Here is a 22004-nt window from a genome sequence, read left to right as displayed (position 1 = left end):
AGCTTTGCTCATGCTAGCTCACATTTCAAGCTAACGCTAGCCTACATGCAGCATGTAACAAGATTCTTTTTTCTTCTTGTCTTACCAACCAAAAACAGGTAAAAAAAATAACACCTTTAATTCAGGCTAAAATCATTATAGCTTTGCTCATGCTAGCTCACATTTCAAGCTAACGCTAGCCTACATGCAGCATGTAACAAGATTCTTTTTTCTTCTTGTCTTACCAACCAAAAACAGGTTGAAAAAATAACACCTTTAATTCAGGCTAAAATCATTATAGCTTTGCTCATGCTAGCTCACATTTCAAGCTAACGCTAGGCTACATGCAGCATGTAACAAGATTCTTTTTTATTCTTGTCTTACCAACCAAAAACAGGTTAAAAAAATAACACCTTTAATTCAGGCTAAAATCATTATAGCTTTGCTAATGCTAGCTCACATTTCAAGCTAACGCTAGCCTACATGCAGCATGTAACAAGATTCTTTTTTCTTCTTGTCTTACCAACCAAAAACAGGTTAAAAAAAATAACACCTTTAATTCAGGCTAAAATCATTATAGTTTTGCTCATGCTATCCAACATTTCAAGCTAACGCTAGCCAATAAGTTGCATATAACAAGGTTTTTGTTCCTTAATGTCTTACCTACCAAAAACTTCTTAAAAAACATTTTTACTTTAACTTAACACCATCTGGTGATATTTTTTTGGCCTCGGTCTCTCGCTTATGGGTCGAGTATTCCGATGTCTTTCTGTCTGCTAGCTAATCAAATCTTGTTGTGTGTCTCGCAGGTGAATCATGAGCAGCAACTACAGTGTCACCCTGGCCGGTTCGGCTCCTTGGGGCTTCAGGTTACAAGGAGGCAAGGACTTTGGTCTTCCCCTCACCATTTCGAGGGTGAGTAGCCGGTATGCCTCCCGGATAACCTCTCAGGATTGTGGCTCGTCCGCGCTGCGCTTGTGTGTGACATACAGCGAGTACAGTGGTACCGTGGTACCATGACCTACAATTGACACGTTAGCTTGGAAAAAACACACAAAATGAGAACATCAATAGGACTAGGGGTTGGACTAGCCATAATATTAAGCCACACCCCTTTGAAAACACACTTTGAGCACTACGGCTTTTGTGACTTCCAGAAAAATTGACATTTTATAAAGTAATTATCTCTTTACATTCTATTTTATTATTTTCTATTGGGATTTGGGATGTTTGCTTCCACTTTTTTTTCAGACTGATACCAGTATGAGTACTCCACTCTTTTAGTCACTTCAAGTCCTGATATCAAGATACTTTTGATACATAAGGGGAAAAACAACAACGTCATTTTATAGAAAGATAATGTTCTTGAGGTCGGTCTCAAAACGCTTTTGTAAGGGTCTCGAGACCACAGTCAGAACCCTTTTTTAAGGGTCTCGGTCTTGAGATAACAGTCAAAACGTTTTTTAAAGGTCTAGATCTGGAGACCATAGTCAAAACGCCTTTTTAAGGGTCTTGGTCTCGAGACCATAGTCAAAACCCTCTGACTCAAGACTATAGCGAAGACCCTATTTAAGGGTCTTGGTCTCAAACCCTTTCAAGACCCCTTTTTAAAGGTCTCGAGACCACAGTCAGAACCCTTTTTTAAGGGTCTCGGTCTCGAGATAACAGTCAAAACTTTTTTTAAAGGTCTAGATCAGGAGACCATAGTCAAAACGCCTTTTTAAGGGTCTTGGTCTTGAGACCATAGTCAAAACCTTCTAACTCAAGACTATAGCGAAGACCCTGTTTAAGGGTCTTGGTCTCAAACCCTTTCAAGACCCCTTTTTAAAGGTCTCAGTCTCAAGACCGCTTTCGAGAACCCTTATTAAGGCTCTTTGATTCTAATGGTCTCACTCACCAAAGGTCACGGAGATTGTTTTGGTCTCGACCTCTAAATGTGTTGATCTTCTCTCTGTCTTGACTTTTCAAAGTCTTGATCTTCTCTCAGTCTCGGTCGACAAAAGTCTTTGTCTTGTATCGGGATCTTGTCTCGGTCTTGATACTTTCGAGTCTCAAGAATGTCTTTCTCAGTTGATATGGCATTGATTCCAAAACTAGAAAGATCTCTACGGTATGACATTTTTCTCAAAATTTCATAAAATTAGTCGAACTTTTCTATTTCTCCATTCTTTTAATATCCTAACCTTGAAATAGGGCCTGATATTGGTCAATTTCTGAAACCTGGGTATCGGTACTACATTTTCCATCAAAATGGTCTGGTTTCGCTAGAAGTGCTTCAATAGCAATGTAATTTACCAACTATAATGTGTTTCTCCTACGAAACTACGTTTGCTATCATTTTGGTCATTCAAATCTTGCTGGTGTTTGGCCCGCAGTGAAAAACTGTAAACTTTAAGTACCGGTTCTCAACTTTTCCATATGACGGAAACTTCAGAAAGCTGCTGCGGTTGAGTAATAACTATTTCTACCGTAGGGGCCGCATGGTTTTCGAGTAATATTAAGGGAGAGGTCTCTGCCTATCCTAAACATAGTTGCGCTGTTTCTGTCGCTTGTGTGAGGTCATGAAGTGCAACGCGCTCGATTGTTCCCAGAACGAAAGGAGGATCCGATCCCGGCAACGAGCGGTGTTATTTAGTTGACGGCTTCCTGTTATGAAGTTGTAATCTCGGTGTGGCAGCCCAGGCCGCCAGCCGTTTATTTGTTGCCGGCCGCATCGGTTACAACTCTTTTGAGGAGCTCCCGCCATCTGCTTGGGTACAAAGTCGCCGGCCCGGCTGCCCGGTCTATTTACGTCCCGCTTCCACCACGATAAACTCGGAATGCGTGACATTGCGTCGGCACGCCGGCATGCCCGTCTTAGTAGCGGCATTCCTGTCGTCGATATGTCATTAGAAAGGAACACGTGCGGATTGACGGCGTATTTAGTTTGACCGGCGCCGCTATCACGCACGGCATGCACACGACTCATAAAATGTTAACGAGTTGTCAGGAACGTGACTCCCGGCTGTGATATTTACTGGGATTGACTATGTCATGTTTTACCGGCGGGTTAAATATAATATCAGTCAGCTGACTTGGCAAGAATGCGGAGCTGGTGTCTGTTATGTTAAACATTTGATGTTTTTTTTTTTTTCATCATGAAGACTTTGCATGCCAATCTTTGGCATATTTTCCTCACAGGGAATGTGAATGTGGTTTTGCCAGGAAAGAGTCTTCCTCTTGTTTGTTTTTCTTATCTGAAATACTACCCCCACATGAGACATAAACAGAAGAATGCAAAACAATTTTGAGAGACGTTTGTCTAAGGTCTTGTCTACACGTAACCAGAGCTATTTAAACCCGCAAATTCTACCCCGATGATTAGTGTATAAAGCAATGGATTACTTCAGTACTTAATTATCCAAAGTAATTGCTAACTTTACAACATAATTCATTTCGTACGAGAGCTATTTTTAGACAATCCTTTAGCAAATCACCTGAATTCTTTTTAAAAGAAGACAACCTGGGATTGAATGTCCAGACTCTTAAAAAAAAAAAAAAATAGTTTTGTGTTTGAATGAGTTAACGGGCCTATTGAAAGCATGCGCACATTGAACAATAAGGGTCTCAGGATTGACTCCTGTGGAACGCCACAGGTAATACATTTGGTCTGAGACAAATGTACCCGTTTTTACAAAGTATGTATGTAAAGGTATCGTTAGTTTTTTGCAATAATTTGTGATATAACCTTTATTATTAATAATTCTAATTTTGGTTGTATACTAGGATAGCAGCAGTTTTAGTGCTAAACATGCGAGGAAGCTTAATAGTAATAACTAAGGCCTTGTTTCTACTAATTCTAAACGAATACATAATATTCTTTCCTCGACATAAACTCAGGCCCCCAGAATGTATTAAATAATCAAAGACCGGTTAAATTTTGAATCTGGGGGATAAAAATCCATCCCAGCTACAAACAGAAATGTAAACGATGTCAACCGTGACCCATGTGTCCAGAAAGCAAGGTTATAATTGACATCCGGAAACATCTGCCACTGATTTGAACATCCATCGACTTCCTGTATTTGATGAGCGAGGAGAAAATTGTTTGGCCGCAAGCTTGTTTCACGGTCCTTGATGCAAAATAGACCCTGCTCTTGGTGCGGTATGAAGCACGGGCATGGGTTGATTCTTCTCTGTCTTTACCTCGGATTTATGATGTCATTCGCCACAAGGTACCAGCGCTTGATTATGTACGCTGAATTATGTAAGGCCGGTTGTGTAGAGGGCAACCACAGATGCGTCCCCCTTGTAGCCTTGAGGTGGACTACATCGCGTACGCCATATGCGATACTGAGTGTGGTGTCGCAACATGACGAGACATTGATTCATATTGTCAGTATTGATCATAAACATATGTGCATTGGCTATGTGAATAGGATGCTGAGAACCCACAGTATGGCATGGATGATTTACGGCCCTTATTATTTCTGCTTTAAACTCTTATGTGCTGGTTTAGGTTATTTACATTCTGTACGTTTCCACTGGGAAAATATGCAAACTCAACTTTCAATAACTGTAGGGATTTGAAAATATTCACTTACTATACTAACAAAAAAAATGATTATGATAGTCAAGTTGCTGCATGATGCGTATTTTTTTTTAGTGATCACCGGATGCCCGGATTCCATAGGTCAGATTACGTGTAGCGCTATTATTAAAGTCAAATTTTGTTGAGGTTGTGCGAAATTTCCTGGAAAAATATGCATTCAATGCACGATGCCGTGTGGGATTTTAGCAAATCTAGTGATAGAACTTCCACAACAGCAATGTAAAATTTGAAATGGTAAATGGACTTTCGCTTATATAGCGCTTTTCTACCTAAATGTTACTTAAAAGTTAGCTTTTGAGTTAGCTTATTACGGGAAATATGTATTAAAGACAACAAATCAGTCTATTCCGCTTTTTCCGAATTTGATGTGAGAGATTCAGTGCATGTGGTGTGCTCATACTGCATAGCCAGTGACATACGGTTGAAAATTTTCCTATGTACTCTATCTATGCATGCACGCATGAAAGAAATCTTGCATTGAATTTACTCCATTTGATTTCATCAAGTGGGTAGGTACAGATGAGTTAATTGCGTACAACCCCCTGACAAATAAGAAAATAAACATTTTTCTGTGTATACATTTGTGTCCATATGTATACAGTACATACCTATATCTATATGCGTAATTATGTATATGTAGATAACTGTTTCAGCGTGATTATACATAAATACATCATGTACTGTACATAATTTGTTTGAAGTACATTTTTCACAGTGTTTTTATCCGCCGTAAAATTGACTGTTACCATAATTGCAGACACTTATAACTTGTAAAGCTCCCGAAACCAAATCAAATCACCGTATGATGGCGAGACCTAACTTTCGGCTCTCGAAAAAATCCAAAGGAAAAGCACAGAATTAAATAGCTTGTATGTTAGCCCTGCTGCCAAACGGCTCGATGTGTGTTTGTCCACGGTGTTGGAATCTCTTGATTTTGCGCTATTAGTCACCATGCCTGCTAATACAACTATATACTTAGTGGCTTCCCACTATGATCTGTCTAGTGTCCGAGGTTATGTCGAAGTCATCTGCTTTCAATCTCGATTATAGCCAAAATAAATGGCCATGGAGTGGTTGCTGCTACCGCCTCCGCATTAGTATGTATCCATACTTGGATATCTGCGCTTCCAGTTTCAGCGATTTCCCCGGAACTCATTAAGCAAGACTTGTTTTTAGCATGCTTGTGAAGAGAGTCGTTTTCGGATGAATTTTTAGAATTCGTTCAAGAAACTGGAAGTACGTCCCGAGGATTTGATGCGGTTACTTGTGGCACACTGGAATCGCGAGTGAGAGCGCTAGATGTTTGCCAAAGCGCTATCGGGTAGTTTACAGGGTTAAGGCCAAGTTTATTTTGCCCCTGGAGTTAAACAAGTTTCGCAGCACAGCAACTCTACCCAGTCTATAAATAGGGCTCTTAATTTTTCCAGCCTGATTAACTGCAATTGTCTGCCTGTCAACGCATGGAATGAGCGGCAATGAGCCACCGCTGACTATTAGAGCTCAACTGGCCAACAGTTGGCCGACTTGCATGAAAAGAAATGAAATGAACTGTTTTTGCTTTTATGGCAGAGTGTCTTAGCTTTCTTGTCACATAAGCTCAAATACACATCGTGTTATAAAGAACACCTCAGGGGAGGGAAAAAAAAAGGATTCCGGATTGGCTGGTCTTGCAACGGGACTCCGCTCAAGTCCTTTCATATCCTCTGGCTTGTTTCGGACCGGACTACGGAGTGATCGGTGTGGAAGCGCGGGGTTGCGCGGCTTTTGTGTTGTTTTGTTTGTGTTGTCATGGCAATTTGACTAAGCGCTCCTGTTTAAAGTCGGCGAGGCACGGCGGCTTTTCCAAGGGCCTCATTGAAGTAATAAGAGGCTGTCGTCAAACCATGACAACCGTGCCTTGAACCCTCCTGAGCTCTTAATTGGGACATTTGAATGACGGCGTTTTTGGCGCCCCCTGTATTGTTGCGTTCGGCCTCTTCAGATTTGAGAGAGAGAGAGAGAGAGAGAGAGAGAGAGAGAGAGAGAGAGAGAGAACAAACAACATTAACATAACATTCTGATTTACGAATACATCTTTGGTCATTTATTATATAATTACCACGAGTCAATCTGCTTTGACTCCCGTTGCTATGACATCATGTCAGGCAGCGGGTCTTCTACCATATAAGGCCATCCATCTTGGCGGACTTGACGGCGCGCAAGCATCTCCGCTCGTATCGCAAAGCACTTCCTGTTACATGATTTCTGCTTTGCGAGGTGAGCGCGGCCCTTTTCCTCATGCCGTCCTTTCGCTGGCAAGAGACAGGAAGTGCCGCGGCGGGGAAGATTAGGAACATTCCGAATGATGTGGCCCAAGGACGTGCTTTCCCTCGTCTGTTTTATTGCTCTTCTTGACGAATGCGTGAAATAGTCACATTTGTTTTTTGTTTTTGTTTTTTTGCTGTGAAGTGTAATTGCAATTAAATGAGGTTTTTTTTTTCATTTCAGGCATTTTTATGCTTGTTTTTTTTCAGTTTTAGACTAACCTGTAACCTGTGTAAATTGTATAAAGTTTGCTAGCAGAATTTATAGTTGGCTGCTTGCAAATGACTCTGCTTTGAATTTGACACCTTTACGTGTCTAAATCAATAAATATGGAGAATTTTCATGATATTGACCACTTCTGGGAGACTATTGGACAAGGGTTTTCCAATCAAAATTAGGTTATGACGCTGAGCACACCGTGTCTTTTTCGGGTGTTACAAAATGGCTCTCGAAACACAACTTTTTATATAATAAACACCGTATTTTCCGCACTATAAGGCACACCCTTAATTAATGACATATTTTAAAACTTTTTCCATATATAAGGCGCACCGGATTATAAGGCGCACCCTCAATTAATGACATATTTTAAAACTTTTTCAATCACAATGTAGTAATACTCAAAGTAATAACAATAGTAACTCAAATATTAAGTATAAACTCTCAATAGCATAATAAGTCAATGTCAATATAAGCAACCTTGTTCAATTGTAAACACACAAAAGAAACAGGTAAATCTTTGTTACTTCATTCCCCATTTACAAATCCCAATCTCAATATTGATCCATATATAAGGCGCACCTGATTATAAGGCGCACCATCAGCTTTTTCAAAAAATTAAGGCTTTTAGGTGCGCCTTATAGTGCGGAAAATACGGTAGATTGTGTTTAATGGAAAAAAATAGAGCTGTAATTTTAACATTGTAATCCTGTGATATCGGCTCATGCCTAGTCCTTAATTAGTTATATAATAGCGTTTGTCTGCATATTCCATTTTGGCCGCAGCGTACATCGAGTAGATAAATCTAACTCTTAAAAGGAAAAAAAACAGCTTTCACCAACATCTCCAGTCTTGCTTGTAATTTATAGTGTGTAAATTTGCACCATTCCTTTTAAAGTATTTCTAAGTAAACACTTAGATGGATCTATTTTGTTCTTTTATAGCTATATTTGAGAAAGCTGGATTGAAGACACATGGTGGAAAGCTGTTAATCTGTCCGGGCTTATTTGATCTGCGCTAAACTGTTTTTCGTGGGATCTTGAAGAGAAACAGCTATATGTTATCTCTATTTTACAATAGGGAAAATACGCATACATCAAAGCGCTTTGCAGGTTTTAATTCAATCATCTTTATTGCGTTTCGGTCAAGATTTCAAGTGGATGAATCAGTTTTGTATTGTGTGGTAGTCTTGAATTCGAGTACGGAGTCTGCATTGCGGACCACAACGGTGATTTTTGTATTTTTTATTGTGGCGAGAATTTTTTCCGTAAACATTTGGAGGGATTCTTAAGCTAGTTGAAAACATTTGGACAAAGTAACAGACTTTGCGCTCCTCGAATGCGTACGGAAGCTCAAATGGACTCCACCACAAATATATTTTGTTGTTTGCTCATGTAAAAGACGTTTTTATTCGATTAATCGACAGGAAAATTGGTTAAAAAATATTCAATTTTTGTTGTGTACAAATGCATTCATGCGATTAATGGTTCACAAGACAATTTACCAATTTCCAAATAATCAATAATTATTGTCATCGATTAATTGTTTAGACAGCAAAAATGGTCTAAATGCTCAGAATTTCAGCTTCTTTGGGTACATATTGTCTCAGATTTTTTTTTCTAGTATTTTACAGATGCAAACTACCGTAATCCCCCAAATATAAGACACACTTTTTTTTCTCAAACATGAAGGCCGAGAGTCTCGTAAACGCTAACTTAAAAACTTCAAAGCCAGACTTGTACTAACAAGAATCACAGATGTTTTGGCTCGTACGCCGGTATTATTTCCTACTAATTTAGAAATCAGAATAATCAAAATGATTTTGAAGCCACTTCAAAGTCAAGGTATTCTTTTTTTTTTTTCTTTTCTTTTCCCCTGCTTGAAACGTCAGCTCAGTTTCATCACGTCCCTTTTGGAAGGAGACGCAATCGATATTCATCAAAACCACATTGAGAAAACATCCTCCTCCTTCCCGTGACAGAGTTGGAACATTACAGCCAAATTTCCACTTCACTTCTCTTTGTCATTCAAATTTATTACAGATTTCACCTGCCAGTAACACTCATTTGTTCTGCAACTTTGTGCGAAAGCCCGACTGTAAAATGTTCACCGCAGCCTGCGTAATAAACACGGCTAACCACCACGTATAAAACCATTCACAATCCGCTATTCCCTTTTCCTGCCTGCAAATAGTTTGCTTGTAAATTGACCATATATAGATGTACGTATTGTTTTTTTTTCTTCGGTCCTGACATGGGTAGAATTCTTTGTCACTCCCCATTAGCTTTACAAGCCACAAACACGCTAATGCTAGGAGTCTAGACAAAGAATCCAGCCGTCCAAACGGCAGCATTCTTTCTGCAGATTTTCTTGTTGAAATTTCCTGTTTTGGTAAGAAGCGGCAGCCGGTTTGTTGAGGTGATTGTACATGGCGCAAAGAGCCGCTTTTGTGCGGGTGAGCGAGTCACGACGGACACCGTAAAAGCTAGCGAGAGGTCGCGCTGAGTCAGCTGAGGTATTGAGGTCGCCGGTGTCATGGCCGCTTAACACCTCGCGACTAGCGGCGTAGATTTCCGAAACGGCGCTTACGTAATCTTCCGTTACTCATTGGAAGCTCCCAAGCGTGACTCCAAAGAAATGAGTCAGTGCCCCTGTAAGTTTTGGCCTCCACCTTTGTCCACTTCCTCATTCCTTCCAGCTCTTATTCCCTTATTTGGGACATTGTCAAGTCAAACACAATGGCACATTGTTTTGTTTTTTTCCCCCCATTGTCTTGTTTTTTTTTTTTTTTTTTTAACCAGTGGAAGCAATTACGCAAAGCTAAATGTAGAGAGAAAAGGTGTGAATTAGTTCGTAAACAAACTAATGGTATAATGGGGAAAAAATGGGGATATTTGGGGGGAAAAACAATTACACTGACCTCGGAAAAACTTTTAATTATCCCCCAAAGGTTTTAATTATACGTGAAGATTACATTTAATTTGTAAATCTGTTGTTGGAGTCGTGAAAATCCCGCAAACATAAATATTTTTCATGAGAAAAGTTGTCACTAGTCTACAATTAGTTTAAAATGTTTATTGCTTTATTTTATCTGCATACACGATTGTTGCTAATATTTTTATAATACAAAAGAAACAAGATGAATTCTTCATTCCTAATGTTCATATTTTGTGAATAAGAGGTTTAAATTGGATAAAATATATATATTTTTTTCTTTACAGTCTTATTTAAAGTGCTTTTTTGAAGTAAAAGCCAAGGGGAAAAAAATTGGCAATTTTCTACGTGAGTCTATTATTCTAAACTAAGGTTTGACATTAATCAGAGATTAATTAGGCTATTAATCGGTAATCTTTTTTTTTTTCAGTCAAAAATTGGCCTAGATATGAATTAAGCAGCCAAATCCACCCGTTTTTATCCGTCACGGGTGGCAGCCATTTTGCCACTTGCCGTCGACTGAAAATGACATCATAGTTGCTCAGGGCTCATGTGACAACCAATCATGGCTCATCTTAATGTCACATGACCAAAACTCAGAAAATAGGTTAGCCCAGAGCGACTTTGATCTCGTTTTCATTCAAATGCGAAAACAAAATGTCCGTTTCTTGAGAAGGATGAAAACCGAATCCTGGTACTCGACCATGTTCTCGTCTTTTGTGTTGGATTTATCGAACGACGTGGAGTTAATGACCTGCCACTCAAGTAGGACTTTTTCAACGTGTCACTCCGCCGCCACGAAAGATTTGAAGCCTTGATATCATGCGGTGCTTCTCAATTATATTTTGCAAAGCCCCCCACTGACTGCGGTTCATATAAATGAGATCGTTATGTATGAACATTGTAAAAGAATACTAAGAATTAACAAAAGAAAAAAAGGGATTTAAATCAAATTTAAGCAAACATTTTTTTTAATAATAATTTTACTAATATACAGATTTTTTTTTCGAAATCACATCGACTTAGGAAAAAATTAGCAAAATGTTGACTTTTTTCATCAGGTTAAATGTTCATTTAAATGGTATCACAATTACATTAATCTTTAATTGGTTTTAGAAAAAAACGATCACAATTTAAAGTTTCTATCACCTGCACACGTTGACAATGAGCGCCACAGCACCATCTGGTGCCATAAACGTGCAATTACAATACCCAGCACAAAAGCAGCCGGTAATCTTGCTATCACATTGCGCCACCAAATATTTGAGAACGATTGATGTAATGGAATAAACCGAGTCAAAAAAAAAAATACTGTAAATCATAAGTATGCAGAGTCCTTTCCTGCTCCAACATGGCTGTACAGGTTTTCAAGTGCGTAAACAAGGTGCGTTGAGTGATTCACGACGTGCGTGTTGCCGTGTTGCCACGCCCTGAATTCAGGCTTCTCATTGTGATGAAGCCGTGAGATATTTTACAAGAAGCCTTGACGTCATGTTTTCGCAAAGCGAATATTTTCTTTCCCTTGCCATCACGATTGGCAAAGGCCCACTGATAGAGGTCTCAAAGTATGTCTTTTTATGTCGTCAAAGAACTATGTTGATGCGAGATGAGGAGCTCCCTCAGTGACTACAAAACGTGTTAAATTCGATAAAAAATATTTTCTTGTCTTTTTGCATTTATCCTCGCAGCTGACGGATGGAGGAAAAGCAGCCAAAGCCAAGTTGAGCATCGGAGATGTCATCCTCTCCATTAATGGCATCTCCACTGACAACATGAACCACCTCGAAGCCCAGAACAAGATCAAAGCTTGCTCGGGCAACCTCAGCCTAAATCTACAGAGGTAAGCAATGCTTTATTGCAGACGTACAACCAGAACAAAGCGTTTTTGGTGTCCGATTCAGTCAACTTTTTTTATTCGGCAAATTCAGAATATTGATCGTGGCGCATCTTCTGTTTTAGTTCTAGATTTGTCAGAAAATGGCGTCACTAATGAAATAACGCATCCATATAAGACTTAAAATTATAGCACATGTTTTGCAAAGAAATAACACAATTTAGCAATAAGTTGATTCATGTTCCAATCAATTTGCTCTTTTATTGAAGAGAAAAAATGTACTGTTCTATTCCTGTCGTGGATAGGAATAGGGCTACCATGGGATTATAACAGGGTTGACGGTTTACCGTGGTGCTAAAATGTCATGGTTTCAATAACCGCCAATACGTCTATAACTTGTTCATCTAACAAAGAGGTCTTTAAACAAAGCAGTGATCTCACAAAAAGACAAAAAAAGTGCTCATTTTTGTTTAGAAACAATTTATGATCACGCTAGTCAAACTAGGTTGCTTTCTGGCCGATCTTAATGGTTACAAGCGATAACTTAAGTTATTTTGAAAAGATTTTGTTTTAGAGCATTTTTCAAAGTCCAGGGCGCCTCACAGTGCACATTCCCGTAAGTGCGGTGCAGTTCAGCGATATGGTATCACTAGTGCTTGCAGAGTTGACTCAAGAAGCAGCCTCTGAAAACAATCACTTTATGGAAGATATGGACTAGGTTTTAGGCTTAAAAATTGCTTACCAGAGACTGCACTGTGAATTAATCAGAACAATTAACAATATCAGCCCCTGCCGAATCATTCTATTAAATTAGATTTGCAGATACTCACAGAAACCCTCTTACATACCCCTAGAAGTGCTTTTAGTTTTCATGTGAAAATTACTGGTTTATTGTGCGCAGGCCTGCGTACTGTATTACTGCTTTAAGTTATGTCAAAAGAAGTCTTCTGTGTCTTTTTGCGGCACTGAAATGTCTGCTTTTTAACACTCTTAATCAGTAGTGCGGACAAGCTCTTAGCGGACCGGCTTCTTGTACAGACCCAAGTCTGTTGAAGTCATCAGCACAGGGCTTCAGCTTTGGTTTATGTCACGTCGCGCTGAGTGCAGCTAGCGTTCCTCTGCTCTGCCCATTAGGAATAGGAAGGAACCTGGAATTCCATTGCCTATACTAAAAGTTTACTGACTGTGATCCACCACATGAGCAACCGCTATCAGTTTCATCTGTCTGGAGTCGAACCAAAAAGAAAACATCAGGCTTTTTGCAGGTCCACGCCGGCGCTGCACTTTTTATCCGTGATTTCTCAAACTGTGATCGTATTTGCCACCACTCATCAATATCGGCTTGTTTTTGCCGTTTAAGAGATTTATGTTGTTATTGTTTTTGCTAGGCACGTTATGGCCCCCCAGAATGCCGCCCTATGTGGTCGCGCTTACTGAAATGATCAGAAACTGCTACCGAGACTGATATGTGCAGCTTATCAGAAGCTAAAACTGATTAGCTTTTGGCTAATCTGCTAAACTAGGCTGCGCAACTTGGCGGGTAGATAGTTTTCGGTTCATTAGCCGCAATTTTGCGAATGCATTTAAGTGACCCAAATACTCTTTTTATATACAAATTAAAGGAAATTTTCCACAAAATGTTCCATTTAAGATTCATTGGCGTGACTATGTTAGCCCCTGCCGATTCTGTTGTGAGTTAAGGGACTTGTTTTGACCACCGTCTCTCAAAATTACACTTTCCACCAGTGGGAGTTTCCTTGGATGACGAACTCAAATTGCTCACGCTCGCACGAGACCAAAAAAAAAAAAAAAAAAACATAGCGTGTCATGCACTCATTCCAAGTTGTAAAAGGTGACGACAGGAAAAAAAATCCCAGGTTGTTTCACATGGCCTGTTTTATCAGCAAACGAAACTGGAACGCTGCCTTGCCACTTAACGGTGAGAAAACCATCCAAAAATATCTTGGTGCCACAGCTGGCTATAATCTTCCACGGGCAACTACATCAAAACATTGTGTTGACGGAGAACAGGTCTCCAAATATATACACAAGGCTCGTTTACAACTTTTAGCAGAGTTTGCAGCATTACATTTGCGCGTCATTCAATTCTCCTGGAAAAAAAAGTGCTATTTTGTCAAGCCCGTCTTTCTCCAGCTACGTCCTCAGAATGTGATTCCGGATCTTTAGGCTGACAGATAAGACTCTTGGGTTTGTGATAATATTCCTACAAAGTGTCAGAATATGATTTATGATCATAAAATTTAGTCCCAGCCCCCAACTCTCAGGAGGTCGACATTTCAGCCTCTAGTCGTGTTTACCTTTGCCGCTTTCCAAACAGATCATGTAACCGCCACTGCTTTTAGCGTTCATAAATGAAGATAAAAATTCCCATTCTCTAAAAATAAATAAAGGGAATAAACAATATCAATAATACGGCACTATTCTTGTAGCTATCCTGACAAAAGGCCTTCCAAAAACCAAGCAAATTCTCAGTTGCTAGCACATAGCCTCGCGCGCATTGAGTTATTACAAAATAAGCAGTCTTTCTGTATATTGTCTGGTTAGAAGCGAATCTGTGGTTTATTGATACTGACGTTATTATTCCCTTGTTGCTAGGTGAAAAAAAGCGCTCTTAGGAGCACCTTTTTTTTAAAAATCTCTGGTCACCAGACGTTACGAAATTATCAAATGCAAGAGGAACAGATGACCGAATCAAAATGCTGAGCTTGAGGTTTTTCAGGTTTTTTAGGGGACTGTTTTGTCATCTGCTAACTTCAATGGCTGCGTTTTGTTCGCTGGTAGAAAGAAGCTTGTCCCCAGAGCAGCCCAACACTTGGGTTACACAATACAGCTGTGGGAACGGGCCTTAGGAAAGAATGATAATTGCTGTTTATTTATTGTCATTGAAGTATGCAGAAGGTTGTAATGAAACACTTCTCCCCAGAGGTTGCATTTGGCAGCACCTGCTTTGGGCAGATAATACCGATCCACAGAGCTTGAATAGTGATTCAACCACATCCTTGGATATTAAGTCGCATTGGAACCTTAAAGTTTGAATAGCATGGGCAGATTTTACACCCCCAGTCTAAAGAATGACTTCCCTGCCGATCACTAGGGGGATCATGCCAAATATCTGGTTTCAACGCCGGGTTTCTGTGCGTTTGATTTGTATCAGCGCGTTGTGAACTACAGGTGCTAGCTTCTTTCAGAGCAGATTTCTCAGTGTGCCGTCCCAAATTTTGAACATAGTGTTATGCAAGATTTTATGGACGCTGGCCACCCCAAAATATCAAAATAGTTCACTTCAAACTCAATCCGAAATGTTCCATGGTGAAAAACATCAGAAGAAGCTAACCAGCTAACTAGCCTCCTAGCTAGCTATTTCCCGCAGAAATATTTGTTTCCAAATCCGAATGATTTCACGGTTCACAAGAGACCCAGGACAGAGAGAGCCTAAACTTTAGCTAGCTAGCATGCTAGAAAGCTAGCTAGCTAGCATACACTTTAACTTTACGTCAACCTTGGAATTGTTTGGGGTTTGAAACAAATATTCCTTTCATATTTCAGAGTATGTTTTACCCTTAAAAAGACTGTTTGGTCTCAGTCTAAACATAATACAATTCACATTTGGATTTACCCTGTATTCCAAGTAAAAGTTTTACTTATTAATTTGTCCCTGTTTAGACTGGGACCAAATAGTCTTTTTAAGAGAAAAAAATGTACTCAACAAATTTTACTGATACTACAAAACATTTGTGAAGATTGTAAGGCGCAGTCTCTCAATGAACAGGTATTTTTTTGAGAAATTTACGCATATAGGACACACCTGGTTATAAAGCACAAGGAAAAAAACAAACCAATACAACAAATGAGTCAAACTTTAGACAACTTCAATTTGGCGTCCATGTATAAGGCGCACCTGATTATAAGGCGCATTGTTGTTTTTTGATAACGTTAATGGAGTTTAATTGCGCAGTCAGAAAAATGTGGTAATTACAAAAAAAAAAAAAAACTAATTGTGATGGAACTGGTTCTTTGGCAAAAACACATACCGATTTACAAATTTAGAAAAAATCATGCTTCCATTGCCGTCATAGGACTTGAACTTGCAGTTTTACCCCATAGTCTCAGGTTTTGGGATTTGCTAAAGCACTTAAGCAAAATAAACCCAAAACTTGCTCGCTCAAAACCATCAAATGTTGCATGATCATTGAATGACTGATTTCAGACAGACTGACATTCCCATGGAAATGGTTCACCCCAAAGATCTGGAGTCAGAAGACCGCACCTCACTTGGAATTTATAGAAACAGCCCCTCTGTTTTTGATCAATTCTATCCCACAAGTAGTACTTTCTCCACACTTCATGATGCATTTGAGGCTGCGGGCCACTTACGGTATTTGAACTCTAATCAAGGCACGCAGCTGCGGCTCGAACATGCATACGTATCCACGTCGCGCGAACGCGATGGCTTGGCCACGGTTGCGACGGGGGGGGAGAAGATGACGCTCTAATGATGCCTGAAGCTCCGACTGACTCCTGGCTGCCTCTGCCGCATGTGGTCCAGTGGTCGGAAGAGAAAAATGAGCGGACGGGAGCGCCTCCAATCGTCAAACACTACGTCGCCACTCGCCTCGTTTTTCAACCCGTTCGGCCTCTGACGTGAATCGGATCGTGCTTTTCTGAGGAATAATCGAGTTAAAAAATGATCTTAAAGTTGATTGCGTAATATACACATGACCAAATGGTTCTTAATTCAATATGTACTCATGTGATGCGTTTTCACAAATCCAGCCTCATCTTGAGGAAATTAGTTTTCAGTTATTGACGAAAATACACATTTTCAACAGAGATGTCAATTTTTAGCAACTAGCTTGTGCAATTTGATCTATTTAGCCCCGTGAAAATAAATCAATTCAAATGATTGGTCTACTTTAACCCTTGTGTAGTATTTTGTTTAATTCTTTGAATTATGGATCAAAGGTATTTCATGTCATTGGGATAAAAAGACCAAAGAGAGCTGAAATTTCACCCGGTTGGGGACATCATTTCAAATTTCAACATGGTACGACCGCTTTTTATCAGTTTTTTTATCAGTGGATGAAAATGACCCCAAAATGGTCAAATTACTGCACAAGGGTTAAAGTCAATTAATGGAAAATTGTCAAAATATTTGAATTTTTTTTTTTAACATTTCTAGTAGTTACAATTCATTGGCTTAGTCCGAGCAATAAATAATCAATGAAAGGAACGGCAAGACATTTTTTTTAAAAAGTGCTTTTTATCTTGTTTTGGGAGAAGAACCAAACTTTTCAGTCTATTTGAACCACGATTAATATGAGATTTGTCTGACAATGATTTTGGCAGTTTGTCTACATTTGCCTTCATTTCTCTGTGAATCTTGAGTAAATATACTGTACTTGGCAGCCATTTGCAAGAGGTGCACATGTGAAGCAATCCCATTTGGGACCTGTCCCAATTTTCACATGGAGGTCTCCCACCACGCTTTAACATTTATCACTCACTACAGATCGGGTGGATTTTGTTGAGCAACATTTGGGAATAACCAAATCTGTTTATAATTCTCAAGTACTTGCTGCGATATAAATACCGGGTGTCTTATTTTAACGTGGTGAAAATATGCCAGTTAATGGATGGCAACGGACCGTGGCAGATGTTTGAAGTCCGAGCCGCACGAGGTTCCGCTTAAATCGGTCGACTATCAACCGGGTTATGCGTCTCCTCGCTTCACCGTCGTTAGAGCGAATGCCACGCGCCGCCAAACTGTTTCTCTTGGCTCCCGACGAGATGAGGACGGGATGGAAAAGGTTGCCTTATCCACCCAAGGTTTATTCCTTCGCTTAACCTTCACAGTATTTCCTTCAGGATATCTTTCTGTACGTGATCAAGTCGGTTCACAGGGAAGTCAAGGTTGATGAGGAACGCTTAGCATCTCTTAGCTATGCTGCCTCTACGTAAAGTGAAATATAATGGAGCTATTTAGGCAACGATCCTTTATGCTAACGATGGCACCATTTCAGCCAGGTTCCTATCATGTAGCTTTGTAGTACAAGTTCATCATTTTAATCGCGAAAAAGTAATCTAAATAGGACTAGAGATAGAGCAATATATATTTTTTTAAATTCTAGGTCATCATTCCATGTCATAAACCATCATCCACGTCATAAACCCGGCTGAGTATATACCAAGATGTGCAATCCTGTGACACAGTATTTGATCAAGCTTGCCATTCTTGATATTTTTGAATTCTAGGTCATTCCATGTCATAAACCATCATCCACATCATAAACCCGGCTAAGAATATACCAAGATATGCAATGCTGTGATACAGTATTTGATTAAGCTTGCCATTCTTGATATTCTACAGCCATCAACCAAATCTCATTCCATGTCATAAAGGGTCATCCGCATCATAAAGCCTGCGAATATACCAAGCTGCTTAAAGCTGTGATCAAAATAGAATGGAACTATTAATTCTTGATAATGCAAATCTGTAAATGCACCATGTCATAAAGCGTCATTCACATCATAAATCCAAGTGACAATGTGCAAAGGTGATCCAGTATTCGATTAAGCTCGTCATTCTTGACAATCTACAGCCATGAATCGATGATCATTCCATCTCTTGAAGCCCCATCCACATCATAGCTGCTTGTGAAAATACCCAGATACTCAAAGCTGCGATGCAAAAATTAATGGAACTATTCATTCTAGATAATGTACACCTGTCCATGCAAAGTCATTTCAGGTCATAAAGCATCATTCACATCATGGAGCTTACTGAGAAAACATCAAGATGCTCAAAGCTGTTATACAATAATTAATGACCTATTAACAATGGACAAAAGTTAACTGAAAGTAATTCCATGGCATAAAATATCAACCACATCATAAACCAGGCTGAGAAAATATCAAGGGAGTCAATAGCCCTTTTTTAATGCAAACCAAAATGTGCTATAAGTCAGAATCGCTAACCGATGCCAACACAGTAGCAAAGTCATAAAGTGCGGCAATAATTGAGCAAAATGTCAAAAATGTTACACGCCAGAATTCTTTCCCGTCACGAACGATCAGATTTGGCACTTAATTATGACCCGCAATACATTCTAGCTATTTTAATAGCCATGATACTATATTACATGACGTAATATGGGGCCATATTTCCACACACATGATCCATCTCCCTTTCCAAAGTACGCCATGTCCATGTCGATTCTTGGTCAAATCATCGAGACGGAAAGCAGAAGAATCTTCCTTGAGCAGATGTTCACAGGACCACCCTACTGGTGTTTTTTCAGTGTGCCCTGAGAAAAGACAGATAGGGTTTGAAACCACCCGCTCGCGGCGCTCCGGGTCGCCGATGTCACACACGTCACCATCGTCCTAATGGAATGCGCCATTTGATCTTGACGCCCTTCGCTGTTTTCTTTGGCCCGGCGTGGCGTTGCTCCCAAAGTCAGCTTTCTCATTAATAACCGCTAAATGGAAACACTAAGTCTAGGTGCGCACATAAATGGCATTTACATCTGGTTGAGGGCGGGGCTTGCTGATACGCCGGCGTCGTAATGCAAATGCATACGACTCTGTTTTCTTAAGCGTGAAAGGAGAAGTTTAACTCATTCGATCCCAAAGACGGAGTTTTATGTTTTTAAGGAGTCCGAACATTCAATCTTTCAAGTTTTTGGCTAGGGGAAACTTTGAAAATTGCTGGTATTAAATTAATTAAGTCCTAAAGTTTTATTAACGTAATGATTAACATTAGTGCTTAAGGTTGAAAGTAATCAATTAATTTTAACATAATTCATCTAGTTAGCAGCCGCTTAATTTTATGTTACCGTCAACGCAAAAAATAAAGTTGTAATCACATTATTGAGTGTTTTAAAAGGGAATATTGTTTATAATTGTGATTCCTCAAGCTAATCCCTGGATTGCGTATCTTGTTTTTTCTTGTCAGCTTTATGATGTGGATAATGTTGACTTTCAGTTCACCGCTGTGCATGTTCAAAAAGCAATAGCCTGAATTTCTTGATTGTGTCTTTACAGAGCCTCAAGTGCTGCCCAAGGAGCCTCAAAGGTATGGTGTCAAATATTAACTTCCTCCTTATGCAGTGTAAACTCATGCCCTTCTGAGTTAATGGTGGTGTGTTTTGCATGCTCAGCTGACCCTCAGGGGCCACATTTTGTTGTCACAACTTAGCATGTCTTTTATTTAAAGGGGACACGTGCATTTCTCTCATTTTAGCTGTCTCAAATGGCGAAGAAATCACATACTTTTACAGGAATACAGTGTTCCCTCGTTTATCATGATTACATCCTAAACGAAAATAAGCACAAGGCGTAAAATTGCAGATATATTTCCAAAAGCTACCATAGATATTTTTTTGCAGCAATACAGAAACGACACTGCAATGTCGTTTGGATGAGATAGGTGTCACCAAAGGACAGCGCATTGTCATTTGGAATAGATAAGAGTACTCAAATAATATCTATATGATAATGGCAATCGAAGGGATTGAACTACTTAAAGGCAGCATTTCAGATATGCAGGACAAATACAGTACATTTGAATTCCACAGGCAAATAGCAATCATGAGGAGGCGGTTTGGAGGACGCCCACAGCCAAATACTGTATTTAAATTCCTGAGTGGTCATGTGTAATTTATATATATATATATTATCATATGTATTTACACCACAAAAGGTGAACCGTGATATAACCGTGATATAACAAGGGTACACTGTATACTAAAATAAAATCCAGTCAATCTGTCCCCTTTAAATATGATCACACCCTTGGAGTTTGCGATGATGAGTGCTGCTTTACAGTCATGACAGCAGATTTGTCTTCTTTTGTGCACGCCGCATGCTGTGTGTCCCTACCTATGTAGGTTGAACCGCAAGAAATCATTAAACCCGTCCCAATCAGCCACGCGGCTCAGAGCACCACTTACACAAAGCCATCAAGCCAGGCCACTCCCGCCTACAATAAGACCGCCCGGCCATTTGGAGGCGACAGAGGCTCGCCCGTGCTTTCCTCCGTCCCGAAAGTGGCCTCCATCCCCTCCGAATCGTCAGCATTCACGCCAGCTCAGCCGGTGTCTCAACCTGCGCACCCCCCCTTCCCGCTCAAGTCCACCCTCGCCGCCCCGGACTCTCTCCCGGCGCCTCAATCGAGCCCCACTCGCTCCACCATCAGCTCCCCGTCCTCCACCTCGTCCAGTTCGTCCTCTCCAGCCAGAGTGACGGCCCCTTCCTCCCACCCGTCCGTGCCGCAGCCGTCCGTCTATAACTCCCCCATAAATCTCTACTCCAACAACAATGCCTGCGAGGTGGCCATGGGGCAAAGGCGAGGCCTTCTGGAGAGCCAGGGGCTTTCCGAACACTTCAACGGGTAGGTACCATCGGTTGGACCCGCATCGCAACCCGTGGCGGTCAATCAAGGCCACATTTGAACCTTTTCGCTCCCTTTTAAATGTTTCTTTTTCAAAAATCTTTTTTGCGCAACGTGCTCGGAAAACTGCACATACGTATGAAATACTATATCGTCATCGGTTATGTTAAAAATCGGTACCCCACTTAAGTGCACTTCAGTCAGCGGTTTCCCAAGACAGCTGCGGTTCATTGAGGCCTCCGCATATTACGCCACTGGAGAAAATGAACCGTGCCACTCGGCGTTGGGGCGCGTCACGCCCGTATTCCTCCTTTTCCAAATGCATCAATCATCGCTAGAGTTTTCACCCAAGGCACAATGCACATCTTGTTGAAGTATTCTTTAGGGATTGGTCCTGGCAGAAGAACACAGGATAGACTTCATGCTACCTCACCGCCGCTTTGGCGCTAGTTTTATGATTGAGCACAATCTTGGCAGCTGGGTTTCTTTTCGGAACATGCCGGAGTTGCTGGACTCTGCTTCATCTGCTGCAGGCTTAATAATACCCTAATAAATAATGTCGTGGACTATCTTGGAAGAATTTTTTCCCATAGTTTTATAAAACTCTACGGACAAGAATATGGAGATGGTGTAGTCAAGATGCTGGCGTGTGTATGGCCCGTATCTCCCACGCTTCAACAGGGTATGTGCAGTTTTTGACATGTGAGAGACAATAGGCAAGTGTGTTCTTA

The 22004-nt window shown here is 40.3% G+C and overlaps 1 protein-coding gene across 3 annotated transcripts in view; it reads left to right on the top strand.

The window, feature by feature from the left end:
* Positions 1 to 22004, top strand: part of pdlim5b (PDZ and LIM domain 5b) — a 41604-nt gene that overhangs the window by 6434 nt on the left and 13166 nt on the right. Inside the window, exons 2-5 of one of the 3 annotated variants that reach the window (XM_088435527.1) lie at positions 789 to 894; positions 11716 to 11867; positions 19926 to 19956; positions 20771 to 21273. In XM_088435527.1, coding sequence (XP_088291653.1) covers positions 796 to 894; positions 11716 to 11867; positions 19926 to 19956; positions 20771 to 21273 — 785 coding nt within the window. In that variant the 5' untranslated portion in view covers positions 789 to 795. Of the gene's footprint in view, positions 1 to 788; positions 895 to 10660; positions 10793 to 11715; positions 11868 to 19925; positions 19957 to 20770; positions 21274 to 22004 lie in introns of those variants that run through there. The other 2 variants (XM_088435528.1, XM_088435529.1) reach the window with 2 other exon arrangements.

The sequence above is a fragment of the Hippichthys cyanospilos genome, chromosome 15, assembly GCF_059441005.1.
Source record: "Hippichthys cyanospilos isolate Australia breed blue-spotted pipefish chromosome 15, RoL_Hcya_1.0, whole genome shotgun sequence".
Taxonomy (NCBI): Eukaryota; Metazoa; Chordata; class Actinopteri; order Syngnathiformes; family Syngnathidae; genus Hippichthys; species Hippichthys cyanospilos.
Note: the sequence above shows the minus strand (reverse complement) of the source record. Positions and strands in the feature narration are given on the sequence as shown.